Below are 22,391 nucleotides of genomic sequence, written 5' to 3' on the forward strand. Positions count from 1 at the left end.
CACCTGTAATAGTCAATTCTTTGTCAGGATATTCCTATTATACAGAATATATCAATCTTAACATCTCAAAATATAAAGGGTGTTTAAAACAATGAATAAAAATGACTCTTTATAATATCAAGAGTCATACAAACTATATCTATAAACAACACCTTATGATATATAGGGTTATACAAAATATATCTACAAATAACACCTTATAATAAAAAGGGGTATACAAAATATATCTATAAATAACACCTTATACAAAATATATCTATAAATAACACCTTATGATATCAAAGGGTATACAAAATATATCTATAAATAACACCTTATACAAAATATATCTGTAAATAACACCTTATGATATCAAAGGGTATACAAAATATATCTATAAATAACTAACTAACAAATTAACTAACTAAATTTGTAACTCACTGACTCACTGATCACTCACTGACTCACTGATCACTGACACACTGATCACTGACTCACTGATCACTGACTCACTGACTGACTGACTCACTGACTGACTGACTCACTGACTGACTTACTCACTCACTCACTCACTCACTGACTGACTGACTCACTGACTGACTCACTGACTGACTGACTGACTCACTGACTGACTTACTCACTCACTGACTGACTGACTGACTGACTCACTCACTGACTGACTGACTGACTGACTGACTGACTGACTCACTGACTCACTCACTCACTCACTCACTCACTCACTCACTCACTCACTCACTCACTCACTCACTCACTCACTCACTCACTCACTCACTCACTCACTCACTCACTGAATGACTGACTGACTGACTGACCCACTCACTCATTCATTCACTCACTCACTCGCTCACTCACTCACTCCAAATTGCTATTCTGTAACCATAATTAGGTCAATAACATAGTAATGTAACCACATACCAGTACAATAACCCTATTATATAACAATATACCAGTACAATAACCCTATAATATAACATTATACAGTACAATAACCCTATAACATAACAATCTACAGTACAATAACCTATAATATAACAATATACCAGTACAATAACCCTATAATATAACATTATACAGTACAATAACCTATAATATAACAATATACCAGTACAATAACCCTATAATATAACAATATACAGTACAATAACCCTATAATATAACAATATACCAGTACAATAACCTATAATATAACATATACCAGTACAATAACCCTATAATATAACAATATACCAGTACAATAACCCTATAATATAACAATAAGCCAGTACAATACCTATAATATAACAATATGCCAGTACAATAACCTATAATATAACAATATACCAGTACAATAACCCTATAATATAACATTATACAGTACAATAACCTATAATATAACAATATACCAGTACAATAACCCTATAATATAACAATATACAGTACAATAACCCTATAATATAACAATATACAGTACAATAACCCTATAATATAACAATATACCAGTACAATAACCTATAATATAACATTATACCAGTACAATAACCCTATAATATAACAATATACCAGTACAATAACCCTATAATATAACAATAAGCCAGTACAATAACCCTATAATATAACAATATGCCAGTACAATAACCTATAATATAACAATATACCAGTACAATAACCCTATAATATAACATTATACAGTACAGTAACCCTATAATATAACAATATACCAGTACAATAACCTATAATATAACAATATACCAGTACAATAACCTATAATATAACAATATACCAGTACAATAACCCTATAATATAACAATATACCAGTACAATAACCCTATAATATAATAATATACCAGTGCATTAACCCTATAATATAACAATATACCAGTACAATAACCCTATAATATAACAATATACCAGTACAATAACCCTATAATATAACAATATGCCAGTACAATAACCCTATAATATAACAATATACCAGTACAATAACCCTATAATATAACAATATACCAGTACATTAACCTATAATATAACAATATACCAGTACAATAACCCTATAATATAACAATATACAGTACAATAACCCTATAATATAACAATATACCAGTACAATAACCTATAATATAACAATATACCAGTACAATAACCCTATAATATAACAATATACCAGTACAATAACCCTATAATATAACAATATACCAGTACAATAACCCTATAATATAACAAAATACCAGTACAATAACATATAATATAACAATATACCAGTACAATAACCTATAATATAACAATATACCAGTACAATAACCCTATAATATAACAATATACAAGTACAATAACCCTATAATATAACAATATACCAGTACAACCCCCTATAATGTAGCAATATATCACCATAACTATGCGTGCAACATGCATGAAAATGTCAACGGCGGCTGTTATATGCGTTCAAGTGTGGTTTTGTTGTAAAAAATGGGATGTTAGAATAGTGTAGCTCTTTGTCCTAGATTCTACACAGGAATTATGGATATTTTTATAAATTCATATTTACTGTCTTGAGGTGGCAGGACACAGCGATATACCTCTCACATTTATACACGTGTAATTAGTTAAAACATTAAATCATCATCAATCATTTTAAAATGTGTGTTGTCTTGTAGCAGAAAGCATGGTCTATAAAACTTTACCTACGGGGTAACAAAATTAATAAATCCGGACACTGTAAATTATAACGTAAAGCCTGTATACTGTACACACTATCACCACACACCACATGTCTCCGTACAACACAGAAAATAACCTGGAAATGTGGCATCCTTATTTCGTAACGCTGTGTTACATACAGGCATGATTTACCCAGATATACATGATTTACCCAGATATACATGATTTACCTAGATATACATGATTTACCTAGATATACATGATTTACCCAGATATACATGATTTACCAAGATAAATATGTATTATAGTAACCTGTACATCAATGTATTATACTAACTGTACATCAGTGTATTATACTAACTGTACATCAATGTATTATACTAACTGTACATCAATGTATTATACTAACTGTACATCAATGTATTATACTAACTGTAGATCAATGTATAATACTAACTGTACATCAATGTATTATACTAACTGTACATCAATGTATTATACTAACTGTACATCAATGTATTATACTAACTGTAGATCAATGTATAATACTAACTGTACATCAATGTATTATACTAACTGTATATCAGTGTATTATACTAACTGTACATCAATGTATTATACTAACTGTACATCAATGTATTATACTAACTGTACATCAATGTATTATTCTAACTGTACATCAATGTATTATACTAACTGTAGATCAATGTATTATACTAACCTGTACATCAATGTATTATACTAACTGTACATGAATGTATTATACTAACTGTACATCAATGTATTATACTAACTGTATATCAATGTATTATACTAACTGTACATCAATGTATTATACTAACTGTAGATCAATGTATTATACTAACTGTACATCAATGTATTATACTAACTGTTGATCAATATATTATACTAACTGTACATCAATGAAATATACTAACCTGTACATCAATGTATTATACTAACTGTACATCAATGTATTATACTAACTGTACATCAATATATTATACTAACTGTACATCGATGTATTATACTAACTGTACATCAATGTATTATACTAACCTGTACATCAATGTATTATACTAACCTGTACATCTATGTATTATACTAACTGTACATCAATGTATTATACTAACTGTACATCAATGTATTATACTAACTGTACATCAATGTATTATACTAACCTGTACATCAGTGTATTATACTAACCTGTACATCAGTGTATTATACTAACCTGTACATCAATGTATTATACTAACTGTACATCAATATATTATACTAACTGTACATCAATGTATTATAATAACTGTACATCAATGTATTATACTAACTGTACATCAATGTATTATACTAACTGTATATCAATGTATTATACTAACTGTACATCAATGTATTATACTAACTGTAGATCAATGTATTATACTAACTGTACATCAATGTATTATACTAACTGTTGATCAATATATTATACTAACTGTACATCAATGTATTATACTAACTGTAGATCAATGTATTATACTAACTGTACATCAATGTATTATACTAATTGTACATCAATGTATTATACTAACTGGAGATCAATATATTATACTAACTGTACATCAATGTATTATACTAACTGTAGATCAATGTATTATACTAATCTGTACATCAATGTATTATACTAACTGTACATCAATATATTATACTAACTGGAGATCAATATATTATACTAACTGTACATCAATGTATTATACTAACCTGTACATCAATGTATTATACTAACCTGTACATCAATGTATTATACTAACTGTACATCAATGTATTATACTAACTGTACATCAATGTATTATACTAACTGTACATCAATGTATTATACTAACCTGTACATCAGTGTATTATACTAACCTGTACATCAATGTATTATACTAACTGTACATCAATATATTATACTAACTGTACATCAATGTATTATACTAACTGTACATCAATGTATTATACTAACTGTACATCAATGTATTATACTAACTGTATATCAATGTATTATACTAACTGTACATCAATGTATTATACTAACTGTAGATCAATGTATTATACTAACTGTACATCAATGTATTATACTAACTGTTGATCAATATATTATACTAACTGTACATCAATGTATTATACTAACTGTAGATCAATGTATTATACTAACTGTACATCAATGTATTATACTAATTGTACATCAATGTATTATACTAACTGGAGATCAATGTATTATACTAACTGTAGATCAATGTAGTATACTAATCTGTACATCAATGTATTATACTAACTGTACATCAATGTATTATACTAACTGTACATCAATGTATTATACTAATTGTACATCAATGTATTATACTAACCTGTACATCAATGTATTATACTAACTGTACATCAATGTATTATACTAACTGTACATCAATGTATTATACTAATCTGTATATCAATGTATTATACTAACTGTACATCAATGTATTATACTAACTGTACATAAATGTATTATACTAACTGTACATCAATATATTATACTAACTGTACATCAATGAATTATACTAACTGTAGATCAATGTATTATACTAACCTGTACATCAATGTATTATACTAACTGTACATCAATGTATTATACTAACTGTAGATCAATGTATTATACTAACTGTACATCAATGTATTATACTAACCTGTACATCAATGTATTATACTAACTGTACATCAATGTATTATACTAACTGTACATCAATGTATTATACTAACTGTACATCAATGTATTATACTAACTGTAGATCAATGTATAATACTAACTGTACATCAATGTATTATACTAACTGTATATCAGTGTATTATACTAACTGTACATCAATGTATTATACTAACTGTACATCAATGTATTATACTAACTGTACATCAATGTATTATACTAACTGTACATCAATGTATTATACTAACTGTAGATCAATGTATTATACTAACCTGTACATCAATGTATTATACTAACTGTACATGAATGTATTATACTAACTGTACATCAATGTATTATACTAACTGTATATCAATGTATTATACTAACTGTACATCAATGTATTATACTAACTGTAGATCAATGTATTATACTAACTGTACATCAATGTATTATACTAACTGTTGATCAATATATTATACTAACTGTACATCAATGTAATATACTAACCTGTACATCAATGTATTATACTAACTGTACATCAATGTATTATACTAACTGTACATCAATATATTATACTAACTGTACATCGATGTATTATACTAACTGTACATCAATGTATTATACTAACCTGTACATCAATGTATTATACTAACCTGTACATCTATGTATTATACTAACTGTACATCAATGTATTATACTAACTGTACATCAATGTATTATACTAACTGTACATCAATGTATTATACTAACCTGTACATCAGTGTATTATACTAACCTGTACATCAATGTATTATACTAACTGTACATCAATATATTATACTAACTGTACATCAATGTATTATACTAACTGTACATCAATGTATTATACTAACTGTACATCAATGTATTATACTAACTGTATATCAATGTATTATACTAACTGTACATCAATGTATTATACTAACTGTAGATCAATGTATTATACTAACTGTACATCAATGTATTATACTAACTGTTGATCAATATATTATACTAACTGTACATCAATGTATTATACTAACTGTAGATCAATGTATTATACTAACTGTACATCAATGTATTATACTAATTGTACATCAATGTATTATACTAACTGGAGATCAATATATTATACTAACTGTACATCAATGTATTATACTAACTGTAGATCAATGTATTATACTAATCTGTACATCAATGTATTATACTAACTGTACATCAATATATTATACTAACTGGAGATCAATATATTATACTAACTGTACATCAATGTATTATACTAACCTGTACATCAATGTATTATACTAACCTGTACATCTATGTATTATACTAACTGTACATCAATGTATTATACTAACTGTACATCAATGTATTATACTAACTGTACATCAATGTATTATACTAACCTGTACATCAGTGTATTATACTAACCTGTACATCAATGTATTATACTAACTGTACATCAATATATTATACTAACTGTACATCAATGTATTATACTAACTGTACATCAATGTATTATACTAACTGTACATCAATGTATTATACTAACTGTATATCAATGTATTATACTAACTGTACATCAATGTATTATACTAACTGTAGATCAATGTATTATACTAACTGTACATCAATGTATTATACTAACTGTAGATCAATATATTATACTAACTGTACATCAATGTATTATACTAACTGTAGATCAATGTATTATACTAACTGTACATCAATGTATTATACTAATTGTACATCAATGTATTATACTAACTGGAGATCAATGTATTATACTAACTGTAGATCAATGTAGTATACTAATCTGTACATCAATGTATTATACTAACTGTACATCAATGTATTATACTAACTGTACATCAATGTATTATACTAATTGTACATCAATGTATTATACTAACCTGTACATCAATGTATTATACTAACTGTACATCAATGTATTATACTAATCTGTATATCAATGTATTATACTAACTGTACATCAATGTATTATACTAACTGTACATAAATGTATTATACTAACTGTACATCAATATATTATACTAACTGTACATCAATGAATTATACTAACTGTAGATCAATGTATTATACTAACCTGTACATCAATGTATTATACTAACTGTACATCAATGTATTATACTAACTGTAGATCAATGTATTATACTAACTGTACATCAATGTATTATACTAACCTGTACATCAATGTATTATACTAACTGTACATCAATGTATTATACTAACTGTACATCAATGTATTATACTAACTGTACATCAATGTATTATACTAACTGTAGATCAATGTATAATACTAACTGTACATCAATGTATTATACTAACTGTATATCAGTGTATTATACTAACTGTACATCAATGTATTATACTAACTGTACATCAATGTATTATACTAACTGTACATCAATGTATTATACTAACTGTACATCAATGTATTATACTAACTGTAGATCAATGTATTATACTAACCTGTACATCAATGTATTATACTAACTGTACATCAATGTATTATACTAACTGTACATCAATGTATTATACTAACTGTATATCAATGTATTATACTAACTGTACATCAATGTATTATACTAACTGTAGATCAATGTATTATACTAACTGTACATCAATGTATTATACTAACTGTGTATCAATATATTATACTAACTGTACATCAATGTATTATACTAACCTGTACATCAATGTATTATACTAACTGTACATCAATGTATTATACTAACTGTACATCAATATATTATACTAACTGTACATCGATGTATTATACTAACTGTACATCAATGTATTATACTAACCTGTACATCAATGTATTATACTAACCTGTACATCTATGTATTATACTAACTGTACATCAATGTATTATACTAACTGTACATCAATGTATTATACTAACTGTACATCAATGTATTATACTAACCTGTACATCAGTGTATTATACTAACCTGTACATCAATGTATTATACTAACTGTACATCAATATATTATACTAACTGTACATCAATGTATTATACTAACTGTACATCAATGTATTATACTAACTGTACATCAATGTATTATACTAACTGTACATCAATGTATTATACTAACTGTACATCAATGTATTATACTAACTGTAGATCAATGTATTATACTAACTGTACATCAATGTATTATACTAACTGTAGATCAATATATTATACTAACTGTACATCAATGTATTATACTAACTGTAGATCAATGTATTATACTAACTGTACATCAATGTATTATACTAATTGTACATCAATGTATTATACTAACTGGAGATCAATATATTATACTAACTGTACATCAATGTATTATACTAACTGTAGATCAATGTATTATACTAATCTGTACATCAATGTATTATACTAACTGTACATCAATATATTATACTAACTGGAGATCAATATATTATACTAACTGTACATCAATGTATTATACTAACCTGTACATCAATGTATTATACTAACCTGTACATCTATGTATTATACTAACTGTACATCAATGTATTATACTAACTGTACATCAATGTATTATACTAACTGTACATCAATGTATTATACTAACCTGTACATCAGTGTATTATACTAACCTGTACATCAATGTATTATACTAACTGTACATCAATATATTATACTAACTGTACATCAATGTATTATACTAACTGTACATCAATGTATTATACTAACTGTACATCAATGTATTATACTAACTGTATATCAATGTATTATACTAACTGTACATCAATGTATTATACTAACTGTAGATCAATGTATTATACTAACTGTACATCAATGTATTATACTAACTGTAGATCAATATATTATACTAACTGTACATCAATGTATTATACTAACTGTAGATCAATGTATTATACTAACTGTACATCAATGTATTATACTAATTGTACATCAATGTATTATACTAACTGGAGATCAATGTATTATACTAACTGTAGATCAATGTAGTATACTAATCTGTACATCAATGTATTATACTAACTGTACATCAATGTATTATACTAACTGTACATCAATGTATTATACTAATTGTACATCAATGTATTATACTAACCTGTACATCAATGTATTATACTAACTGTACATCAATGTATTATACTAATCTGTATATCAATGTATTATACTAACTGTACATCAATGTATTATACTAACTGTACATAAATGTATTATACTAACTGTACATCAATATATTATACTAACTGTACATCAATGAATTATACTAACTGTAGATCAATGTATTATACTAACCTGTACATCAATGTATTATACTAACTGTACATCAATGTATTATACTAATCTGTATATCAATGTATTATACTAACTGTACATCAATGTATTATACTAACTGTACATCAATGTATTATACTAACTGTACATCAATATATTATACTAACTGTAGATCAATGTATTATACTAATCTGTATATCAATGTATTATACTAACTGTACATCAATGTATTATACTAACTGTACATCAATGTATTATACTAACTGTACATCAATGTATTATACTAACTGTAGATCAATGTATTATACTAACTGTACATCAATGTATTATACTAACCTGTACATCAATGTATTATACTAACTGTACATCAATATATTATACTAACTGTACATCAATGAATTATACTAACTGTAGATCAATGTATTATACTAACTGTAGATCAATATATTATACTAACTGTAGATCAATGTATTATACTAACTGTACATCAATGTATTATACTAACTGTAGATCAAGGTATTATACTAACTGTAGATCAAGGTATTATACTAACTGTAGATCAAGGTATTATACTAACTGTACATCAATGTATTATACTAACTGTACATCAGTGTATTATACTAACTGTACATCAATGTATTATACTAACTGTAGATCAATGTATTATACTAACTGTACATCAGTGTATTAAACTAACTGTACATCAATGTATTATACTAACTGTAGATCAATGTATTATACTAACTGTAGATCAATGTATTAAACTAACTGTACATCAATGTATTATACTAATTGTGTATCAATATATTATACTAACTGTACATCAATGTATTATACTAACTGTACATCAATGTATTATACTAACTGTACATCAATATATTATACTAACTGTAGGTCAATGTATTATACTAACTGTAGATTAGTGTATTATACTAACTATACATCAATGTATTATACTAACTGTACATCAATGTATTATACTAACTGTACATCAATGTATTATACTAACTGTAGATCAAGGTATTATACTAACTGTACATCAATGTATTATACTAACTGTACATCAATGTATTATACTAACTGTACATCAATGTATTATACTAATTGTGTATCAATATATTATACTAACTGTATATCAATGTATTATACTAACTGTACATCAATGTATTATACTAACTGTACATCAATGTATTATACTAACTGTACATCAATGTATTATACTAACTGTACATCAATGTATTATACTAACTGTACATCAATGTATTATACTAACTGTACATCAATGTATTATACTAATTGTGTATCAATATATTATACTAACTGTACATCAATGTATTATACTAACTGTACATCAATGTATTATACTAACTGTACATCAATATATTATACTAACTGTAGGTCAATGTATTATACTAACTGTAGATTAGTGTATTATACTAACTATACATCAATGTATTATACTAACTGTACATCAATGTATTATACTAACTGTACATCAATGTATTATACTAACTGTAGATCAATGTATTATAGTAACTGTACATAAATGTATTATACTAACTGTAGATCAATGTATTATACTAACTGTAGATCAATGTATTATACTAACCTGTACATCAATGTATTATACTAACTGTACATCAATGTATTATACTAACTGTACATCAATGTATTATACTAACTATACATCAATGTATTATACTAACTGTACATCAATGTATTATACTAACTGTACATCAATATATTATACTAACTGTAGATCAATGTATTATACTAACTGTACATCAATGTATTATACTAACTGTAGGTCAATGTATTATACTAACTGTAGATTAGTGTATTATACTAACTATACATCAATGTATTATACTAACTGTACATCAATGTATTATACTAACTGTACATCAATGTATTATACTAACTGTAGATCAAGGTATTATACTAACTGTACATCAATGTATTATACTAACTGTACATCAATGTATTATACTAACTGTACATCAATGTATTATACTAATTGTGTATCAATATATTATACTAACTGTATATCAATGTATTATACTAACTGTACATCAATGTATTATACTAACTGTACATCAATGTATTATACTAACTGTACATCAATGTATTATACTAACTGTACATCAATGTATTATACTAACTGTACATCAATGTATTATACTAACTGTACATCAATGTATTATACTAATTGTGTATCAATATATTATACTAACTGTACATCAATGTATTATACTAACTGTACATCAATGTATTATACTAACTGTACATCAATATATTATACTAACTGTAGGTCAATGTATTATACTAACTGTAGATTAGTGTATTATACTAACTATACATCAATGTATTATACTAACTGTACATCAATGTATTATACTAACTGTACATCAATGTATTATACTAACTGTAGATCAATGTATTATAGTAACTGTACATCAATGTATTATACTAACTGTAGATCAATGTATTATACTAACTGTAGATCAATGTATTATACTAACCTGTACATCAATGTATTATACTAACTGTACATCAATGTATTATACTAACTGTACATCAATGTATTATACTAACTGTACATCAATGTATTATACTAACTGTACATCAATATATTATACTAACTGTAGATCAATGTATTATACTAACTGTACATCAATGTATTATACTAACTGTACATCAATGTATTATACTAACTGTACATCAATGTATTATACTAATTGTACATCAATGTATTATACTAACCTGTACATCAATGTATTATACTAACTGTACATCGATGTATTATACTAACTGTACATCAATGTATTATACTAACTGTAGATCAATGTATTATACTAACTGTACATCAATATATTATACTAACTGTACATCAATATATTATACTAACTGTAGATCAATGCATTATACTAACTGTACATCAATGTATTATACTAACTGTACATCAATGTATTATACTAACTGTAGATCAATATATTACACTAACATGTAGATTAATGTACTATACTAACCGGTAGATACACTTTGGGATAAAACGCCTCTGAAGAACATCACCATCACCAACATTCCTTTCATGGTCCGATACCAATATATCATCCAATCTTTTACAATTATACATGAAGTATAGGCGACTTCATCAGAACGTTAAGAATTTTCTGTTTATATTAAATGGAAATTAGACGTGACTTGAATGGTTTTCCAACAGATTCAGGTAATTATGCAACTGTCTGGAGACATTGTCACAGTTAATCATCTGGATGAGCCCTCGTCCAGGGAGTGTTTTGTTTGGTCAGCTCAGTCAACATAAAACAACGAAAAGTTAGCATTTCAGTTTGAGTTACCGACCGAAAACAGTCACAGCTTTAATGTCACTAGCATTAGTGTGAACTCAGCACCCTGGGTGACATGCCTTACTTTTCGTCTGGTAGTTTTGGTCCGCCCGATATGGTGCTAACTTTGTTATAAATATGTACACAATAACAAGTTTTCTTTTTCGTCAAATGACAGTTTAAGTACAGATACAAATGTGACATTACAACTTGTATGCTAGACTTGCATTAACTTTTTCCTGACAACTTGCGGGGATAATACTAGACAGCAGAACTGATGTGACGTTGTCGTTGTTTATACAACACATGACATCTGCTGTGACGTTGTCGTTGTTTATACTGTACAGGACATCTGATGTGACGTTGTCGTTGTTTATACTGTACAGAACATCTGATGTGACGTTTTCGTTGTTTATACTGTACAGGACATCTGATGTGACTTTGTCGTTGTTTATACCACAGGACATCTGATGTGACGTTGTCGTTGTTTATACTACACAGGACATCTGATGTGACGTTGTCGTTGTTTATACTACACAGGACATCTGATGTGACGTTGTTGTTGTTTATACTGTACAGGACATCTGATGTGACGTTGTCGTTGTTTATACTACACAGGACATCTGATGTGACGTTGTCGTTGTTTATACTGTACATGACATCTGATGTGACGTTGTCGTTGTTTATACTGTACAGGACATATGATGTGACGTTGTCGTTGTTTATTCTGTACATGACATCTGATGTGACTTTGTCGTTGTTTATACTACAAAGGACATCTGATGTGGTCATGTCGTTGTTTATATCACACAGGACATCTGATGTGACGTTGTCGTTGTTTATACTACAGGACATCTGATGTGACTTTGTCGTTTTTTATACTGTACAGGACATCTCATGTGACGTTGTCGTTGTTTATACTACACAGGACATCTGATGTGAGGCTGTCGTTGTTTATACTACACAGGACATCTCATGTGACGTTGTCGTTGTTTATACTACAGGACATCTGATGTGACGTTGTCGTTGTTTATACTACACAGGACATCTGATGTGACGTTGTCGTTGTTTATACTACACAGGACATCTGATGTGACGTTGTTGTTGTTTATACTACACATGACATCCTATGTGCATTGTCGTTGTTTATACTGTACAGGACATCTGATGTGACGTTGTCGTTGTTTATACTACAGGACATCTGATGTGACGTTGTCGTTGTTTATACTACACAGGACATCTGATGTGACGTTGTCGTTGTTTATACTGTACAGGACATCTGATGTGACGTTGTCGTTGTTTATACTGTACAGAACATCTGATGTGACGTTGTCGTTGTTTATACTACAGGACATCTGATGTGACGTTGTCGTTGTTTATACTGTACAGGACATCTGATGTGACGTTGTCGTTGTTTATACTACAGGACATCTGATGTGACGTTGTCGTTGTTTATACTGTACAGAACATCTAATGTGACTTTGTAGTTGTTTATACTACACGGGACATCTGATGTGACGTTGTCGTTGTTTATACTGTACAGGACATCTGATGTGACGTTGTCGTTGTTTATACTGTACAGAACATCTGATGTGACGTTGTCGTTGTTTATACTACAGGACATCTGATGTGACGTTGTCGTTGTTTATACTGTACAGGGCATCTGATGTGACGTTGTCGTTGTTTATACTACACAGGACATCGGATATGACGTTGCCGTTGTTTATACTGTACAAGACATCTGATGTGACGTTGTCGTTGTTTATACTGTACAGGACATCTGATGTGACGTTGTCGTTGTTTATACTACAGGACATCTGATGTGACGTTGTCGTTGTTTATACTGTACAGAACATCTAATGTGACTTTGTAGTTGTTTATACTACACGGGACATCTGATGTGACTTTGTTGTTGTTTATACTACAGAGGACATCTGATGTGGCCATGTCGTTGTTTATATTACACAGGACATCTGATGTGACGTTTTCGTTGTTTATACTGTACAGGACATCTAATGTGACGTTGTAGTTGTTTATACTACACGGGACATCTGATGTGACTTTGTCGTTGTTTATACTGTACAGGGCATCTGATGTGACGTTGTCGTTGTTTATACTACACAGGAGATCTGATGTGACGTTGTCGTTGTATGTACCACAGGACATCTGATGTGACGTTGTCGTTGTTTATACTGTACAGGACATCTGATGTGACGTTGTCGTTGTTTATACCACAGGACATCTGATGTGACGTTGTCGTTGTTTATACTACACAGGACATCTGATGTGACTTTGTTGTTGTTTATACTACACAGGACATCTGATGTGACGTTGTCGTAGTTTATACTTCACAGGACATCTAATGTGACGTTGTCGTTGTTTATTCTGTACAGGACATCTGATGTGACTTTGTCGTTGTTTATACTACAAAGGACATCTGATTTGGTCATGTCGTTGTTTATATTACACAGGACATCTGATGTGACGTTGTCGTTGTTTATACTACAGGACATCTGATGTGACTTTGTCGTTTTTTATACTGTACAGGACATATGATGTGACGTTGTCGTTGTTTATACTGTACAGGACATCTGATGTGTCGTTGTCGTTGTTTATACTACACAGGACATCTGATGTGACGTTGTCGTTGTTTATACTACACAGGACATCTGATGTGACGTTGTCGTTGTTCAAACTACAGAGGAGACATCTGATATGAGGCTTTCGTTGTTTATACTACACAGGACATCTGATGTGACGTTGTCGTTGTTTATATTGTACAGAACATCTGTTGTGAAGTTGTCGTTGTTTATATTACACAGGACATCTGATGTGACGTTGTCGTTGTTTATACCACACAGGACATCTGATGTGACGTTGTCGTTGTTTATACCACACAGGACATCTGATGTGACGTTGTCGTTGTTTATACCACAGGACATCTGATGTGACGTTGTCGTTGTTTATACTACACAGGACATCTGCTGTGACGTTGTCGTTGTTTATACCGTACAGAACATCTGATGTGACGTTGTCGTTGTTTATATTGTACAGGACATCATATGTGGCATTGTCGTTGTTTATACTACACAGAACATCTGATATGACGTTGTCGTTGTTTATAATATATTTGCATTCTGTGTTGCATTTGCCTATATGTGGTAAGTAAACCAAATTATATTCATGAGACTGTTTACTACAATTTACAGTGATTCGGTCAGTGTAGGAATACAGCTCTAGGTGTTGTACATGTAGGTTAAAACAATGGCTGCCAGTTACCTTCGACCTAGAGAGCTTTCGAATGCTAGCATTTATTTGCATAACACACCACAAAAAAATAAAGCAACTTCACTAGTTTTGAGAGTAAAATTTAAAAAAAAAAAAAGTCGATACAAAAATATTATTAGCGCTATTCTTGATCTGTACGCAATTATCAAATTGTCAATGCTGTCACACTCACATGGGCTCGTTTCCGAATTTTCAGAAATGCTAGACATGGCAACATTAAATGTCCCACAAAATCTGTAGAATCTTTATTTAATTATATCTGTCATTGTTTCTAGTCTAAAACTACAAAAACACAAACTTTTGTAAAACTGGAAGGGAGACAACTCGCATGGTTTAGGAGATTTCGTAAGGGACAAAACCCGTGCGAGATTAAGCGCACAGAAGCAAAAAGTTAACATGTACTAATGCCGTTATACAATATGATGTAAACATGTTAATTGTCCCTAAGACACTTTCTTTAAATCAGACGTAACTGATTTATTCTGTATCTTAACATACAGTATGTGCATCAGCAGTTTCTTGCTTTTATCAAAATATATTTTTCATTTTGTGACTTGGAAATGTCATCAACGAACGTGATGCAGTGGTGATCCAGTCTGGTAACCTACACATTACGTGTAGGAACCGCTGAAGATTTTGGTGCCACATGTCTGGATTAGTAATAACCAAGCTACTAAAATGTGTTACCTAGTCTGTCGCCCACCTGACAACCACTGTAGCTAATTATATAATACAGTTATATAGCACTAGTCTACACAGGTGGCCACGGGCCCCTCCCCACTCCCCAATAACAGTTGTAAGGGTTATCATTGTTTGTATGTGAAAAACGACAAAGAATCATATCTTTTGAAATGTTTACACACAAAAAAAACCCGGTCTGCACAGAAACATATGTATACCTACGTCATAGCACTACCTATTAAACATCACGCGCACTTGTGTATTTGTAGAACACATCACGGATATCGTCACCCCACTGGCCTACAAACCTAATTTTAACTATGTAAACATGTTGTCACTCCGTCTCACACATCCGTATTTTAAAACGAGTCTTACTCCAATAGAAGGCCAGTTAGGCTCGTCGTGTTTGTCAACACACCCAATTACATTTCGGGGTGAATTATATGTTTCTCAAAATCGACGAGCTGTTCTGCTGTTTATTAGTTCTGCACCTTGAAATGCACACATGCACCATTTCCTTGGTCTATGTACGCGTAGGAATGTATATTACATATACAAAGTTATCAATACTTCTTCGTGAGTAGTTCGTGTCTTCACGGTAAACACTGAAATAACGAGGTCAAGGAAAGTAATCTACCAACCAGATTCAGGATGACGTAAATAAAACTGCGTAGTTTGTGGTGTCCTCATTGTGGTTTTATAGGACGATTAACTTGTTCTGATAATTAACACTGTCTTACACCTTGACAGACAGACATTAGACGCTTCATTCAGAATTATCAGGTGAGTTTATGTTTTATTGTGATCACAGTAGCTTGTTATTAATCTTTTGGAGGTGAGGTCTAGAGGCGTAAGGGTACTTTTTACCTGTGGGAGAATACACGTTAAGACGGTATGGTATTCTATATAGATTTGTAATAGATGTAAACAGATGTACACATGTGTATAAATTAACATAATATCTATAGTTGTTTTATTCATTATTATTAGTTTATTAATCAAGACATTTATCTTACGTAGATATAATTATCTTTGATATTTTGAAAGGGAAAATAACATTAGTTATATCGAATTTTTTTGTAAGCAAGCATCAACGCTATCAATTGATGTTTATAATAATGATAATCAATGATATAGCCGTCTCAAAGTCGTTCACAAATTAATATTTATGGGAAAGGTATTGTATGAACCTATTTGGTAGTTTGAACTCTCATATTCCAACCACACGTCTTTGGTGGTTTGAACAATCATATTCCAACCACACGTCTTTGGTGGTTTAAACAATCATATTCCAACCACACGTCTTTGGTGGTTTGAACAATCATATTCCAACCACACGTCTTTGGTGGTTTGAACAATCATATTCCAACCACACGTCTTTGGTGGTTTGAACAATCATATTCCAACCACACGTCTTTGGTGGTTTGAACAATCATATTCCAACCACACGTCTTTGGTGGTTTGAACAATCATATTCCAACCACACGTCTTTGGTGGTTTGAACAATCATATTCCAACCACACGTCTTTGGTAGTTTCGAACTCTCATATTCCAACCACACGTCTTTGGTGGTTTGAACAATCATATTCCAACCACACGTCTTTGGTGGTTTGAACAATCATATTCCAACTACATGTCTTTGGTGGTTTGAACAATCATATTCCAACCACACGTCTTTGGTGGTTTAAACAATCATATTCCAACCACACGTCTTTGGTGGTTTGAACAATCATATTCCAACCACACGTCTTTGCTATCTTCTTAAAAACTATAATATTGAATTTTGCAGACTTTTACCGCGGTAAGACGATCACTGAGGCGACATAACAAAACTATAAAATTCATTATTAGAATAGAATCCAGTACCGTCTGTCTGAGTGTGAATAGCAGACGATGTTTATCATGGTTGTCCTATAGCGACCTTCTGTCTACACAAATAAAAGTAGCTTTGCTATGCACTGTGAACAGATTAAACCTGCACTTAAGGGCAAATAAGTAACCTCACAAGGTTTGTGTAATAAAAACATTACATTGTGCATCTTAATTACGTAAAAGCGAGGCTGAATTAACGTTTTATCCTGGTGGGCCAAATGATCAAAAGATCTGTCATCTTAACTAGTATTTTAAATTTTCAAACTCGTATTTTGTTATAATGATATTTTGTCGTTTCCCGATATACGATACAGATACTTTAAAAATCTAACCACATCTAGACGATATTTGATATTGTGAGGAGAAAACATGCATTGTTGGTTATATCAGAGTAAGGGAATAAGCTAGCCAGGAAATGTACGCGCACAAGAGGAGGGGCTGCTGTGTGGTCCAACGCTTGGCGGGCATATCAACAGCGCCCGAGACGTAACAGACACTGGGGTCCCGATCAGACCCTAGTAACCATAGATATTAACATCAACTTATCGTGATCGCTCAACGCACTAAGTTTAAAATTACGTATTTAACCATGAATATACAATCATAATACACATACATATACTATTACCGTACACACATTTTAAAAAGAAAATGAGAATATTCTAACTCGGTAACAATAATCGATTGACAAAAGATGATGTGATTGGTAAGTATTGGTGAGTATGTGATAGACTATACATTTTATTGAAGCATTTGACTGCCAAAAAAAACCCAATGAAATTGTGGGTTTTTTTTTTTTTTGTCTTGTTATCCTTTATACCTTTTTTTCGTTTATTTTCATTTTGATTTGGGTTTTTTTTCGTTTAACACTTATTTGTTTTGTTTTTTTCGTTTGTTTTCATAATTTTTATTTTGTTTCTTTGTTTTCATTTTGGTTGTTTGTTTTTATTTTTGTTTTTCTTTTTCGTTTTTTTTTTTTTTTTTTTATTTTTTTTTTTTTTTTTTCATTTATTTACATTATGTTTTTTTTTTTTTGCTGTTGTTGCTTTTTTGGTTTTGTTTCTTTGCTTTCGTTATATACCAATCATTAATGTTCTGTTATTTACATGACTGACTTTATTAGTATTGCGCATGTACTTTTAGAGATTTATTGAGTTTTTAAATTAAAATTAATTCTCATAAACTCCATGATGAAATGCAAAAAGATGAAGAAGTATATTATGACAGAAAAAATCAGATAACTATATAAGATGATATTAAGGGAATATAATACCACACCTTTACCAGATTGATGTGGTGATCTGAATACTCAAGTAGTCCTTTATGCATGATGACATCCTAAACACACGACTTTCCTTTATTTTCCTACCTGTAACCATTTAATTTATTTTACAGATCACCGTCCTCCGCTGAGATCACACGATGTGTAGAAAACTGTGTGTACATTAACCATGTACGTTTAGCGACAATAAAAGGGAAGACCTGTGATAGGAAGCATGATTTCGTAACAAAGAAAATAATTTATTGTTTAAGATTTATTGTAAATATATATTAAAGTTGATGAGAAGGTTGATGAACCAGTTAATCTTTCTAACCAGTCTATGCTGGACCAGGATGACGAAAAAGGAATGTTTTACCGTGATAGGGAGTGGTGACACCGCTCAGACACACAAATGTTTGTCAATAAATGTCTGTGGTACCAAAGGATCTATTATGGTGTAAGAGTACACAGTTAAGAGGTTAATACAGACATCAAATGGGAATTGGAAGCGGTGTGAGTAGTTCATACTCGACTGTGATTAATGATAAAAAATGATCATTTCAAAGTTCACGGATTTTAACAATATTCAAAAGGATTATATATTATTTTCTGATGGATACTTAGTAATCCACGCAGGTAAGGCTCTGCATCTTAAATCTGTACAGAATTACAGGCCTGCAAAAATACAGATCAATATTTTATTGGATATATATCCAGCTTCCTTTTACATCAAACTACACACCTAGTGACAATGATAGAAATAAGGTCCCATGTAGCAGCATTTTCAAAACAGAAATTGTACAACAGTTTACGTTTGTTTTAAAATTTATTGTTATAAGTGCGCTATCGTTATACAGGAGAAACAGCTTAACTCTGAACATCCTTTTACGGAGTATATAAACCCACATCAAACGGGCATCGTCTTACAAAACTAAATACAAAAACAAAAATATGAAAATATATTTATTAGACCATTGTTGTGGTACATGTAGATCTTCCGGTTATAAATGACAAATATATTAATTACCTGTATATTGACGACTTAATTAATGTATCTGGTTTGAACGTACAATAATATGACGACATAATCATACACTATTACCGTAAACATATTTTAAACAGTAAATTCTAAATCGGTATTACCTGCTGTGGTAATAATAATACATTAACATAAAACATGTGATTGGTGAGTATGTGAAGGACTATATATTCTATATGTAGCCTTTGAGTGGCGAAACAAACATGAAATTGTTTATTTTATGGTTATTTATTGAAGAAGAGATACTTTAAGAAGTTTTTGTTGTGTTTTTTTGTTTTGTTTTTAGTTTTATTTTGTTTTTTGATTTTCTGGGTTTTTTTGTTTGTTTTTTTGTTTTTATTTATTTTTTTCTCAAACCAAACACAAAATATGAAAGCATATCTATCAGACTATTGTGGTTGTCGATTTTTCTGTCATTAATTATAAATGTATTAATAACCTGTATATTGACACATTAATTAATGGATCTGGTGTTTAAATGACTCTATGATTAAAAGCTACATTGTATATAAACATTAGCTCTGTGATAACAAATGTTTCTACTGTCATTTTGTTGTGTGTGTGTATATATATATATATATATATTGTTTATATATATATTTATACATATATATACAAAAAAGTATATCATACAAAAAGTATATTATATAAAATGTATAAGTTAAGAAACACTTGTTTGTAGTTCATACAGTACTTATGCTTTACTAACAATTGTTTCTTGATTTTTATATGTATATATACTTACCGGACACTGAAAACTAGAAATTATATATATATGGCAAAGATATAAATAACCAAACAATTAAAAATGCACACTGACTACATACTACTGACTACAAGCATACATAACTGTATCACTTTACTAGACATTATGAGACGCACAACATATGGGACTGTAGTCATAAATCTCTCTGTAAGGTTTCGGTTAGCATGACCATATTTCACGGTGAATACATCAGAACACATATGTAGGAAATGTGGGATTGTAACAACTATAAATACATCATATTTTAGAAACGCGTTGAATACATCTCTAACATTTTTTTTTCATTTTGCCTTTTATTGTTTTTGCATATATTTGACGTTTGTTCTATAGGATGTTTGTGCTAATATTAATTGTATATTCACTACAGGTCGTATGCATGACATAAGCTAATATTTGGGAAAAAAGTTAACAAGGGAAACTTTATTCTAGATATATCTTTCATATCGATTCAATAATTTACAAAATCAAACTCGATAACGTGGACTTGCCCTGCTACAGGACAACCTTTTGCTGAACTTTACATTATCTTTATCTCTACCG

General features: G+C 30.0%; 1 protein-coding gene and 1 long non-coding RNA gene across 2 annotated transcripts in view; one reads left to right on the forward strand and one right to left on the reverse strand.

The window, feature by feature from the left end:
- The window catches only part of LOC117341962, a 64,782-nt gene extending 51,673 nt beyond the window's left edge, over positions 1-13,109 (reverse strand). The window contains exon 1 of the mRNA XM_033903849.1: positions 12,627-13,109. Coding sequence (XP_033759740.1) covers positions 12,627-12,711 — 85 coding nt within the window. The 5' untranslated portion in view covers positions 12,712-13,109. The remainder of the gene's footprint in view (positions 1-12,626) is intronic.
- Positions 13,110-17,331: 4,222 nt separating this feature from the next.
- On the forward strand, positions 17,332-21,342 carry LOC117342801. The gene is made up of 2 exons (XR_004535898.1): positions 17,332-17,696; positions 20,181-21,342. It is a non-coding gene; the product is annotated as an uncharacterized LOC117342801 (long non-coding RNA).
- The last annotated feature ends 1,049 nt before the right edge of the window (positions 21,343-22,391 follow it).

This window comes from Pecten maximus, chromosome 14 (assembly GCF_902652985.1).
Source record: "Pecten maximus chromosome 14, xPecMax1.1, whole genome shotgun sequence".
NCBI classification, from domain to species: Eukaryota; Metazoa; Mollusca; class Bivalvia; order Pectinida; family Pectinidae; genus Pecten; species Pecten maximus.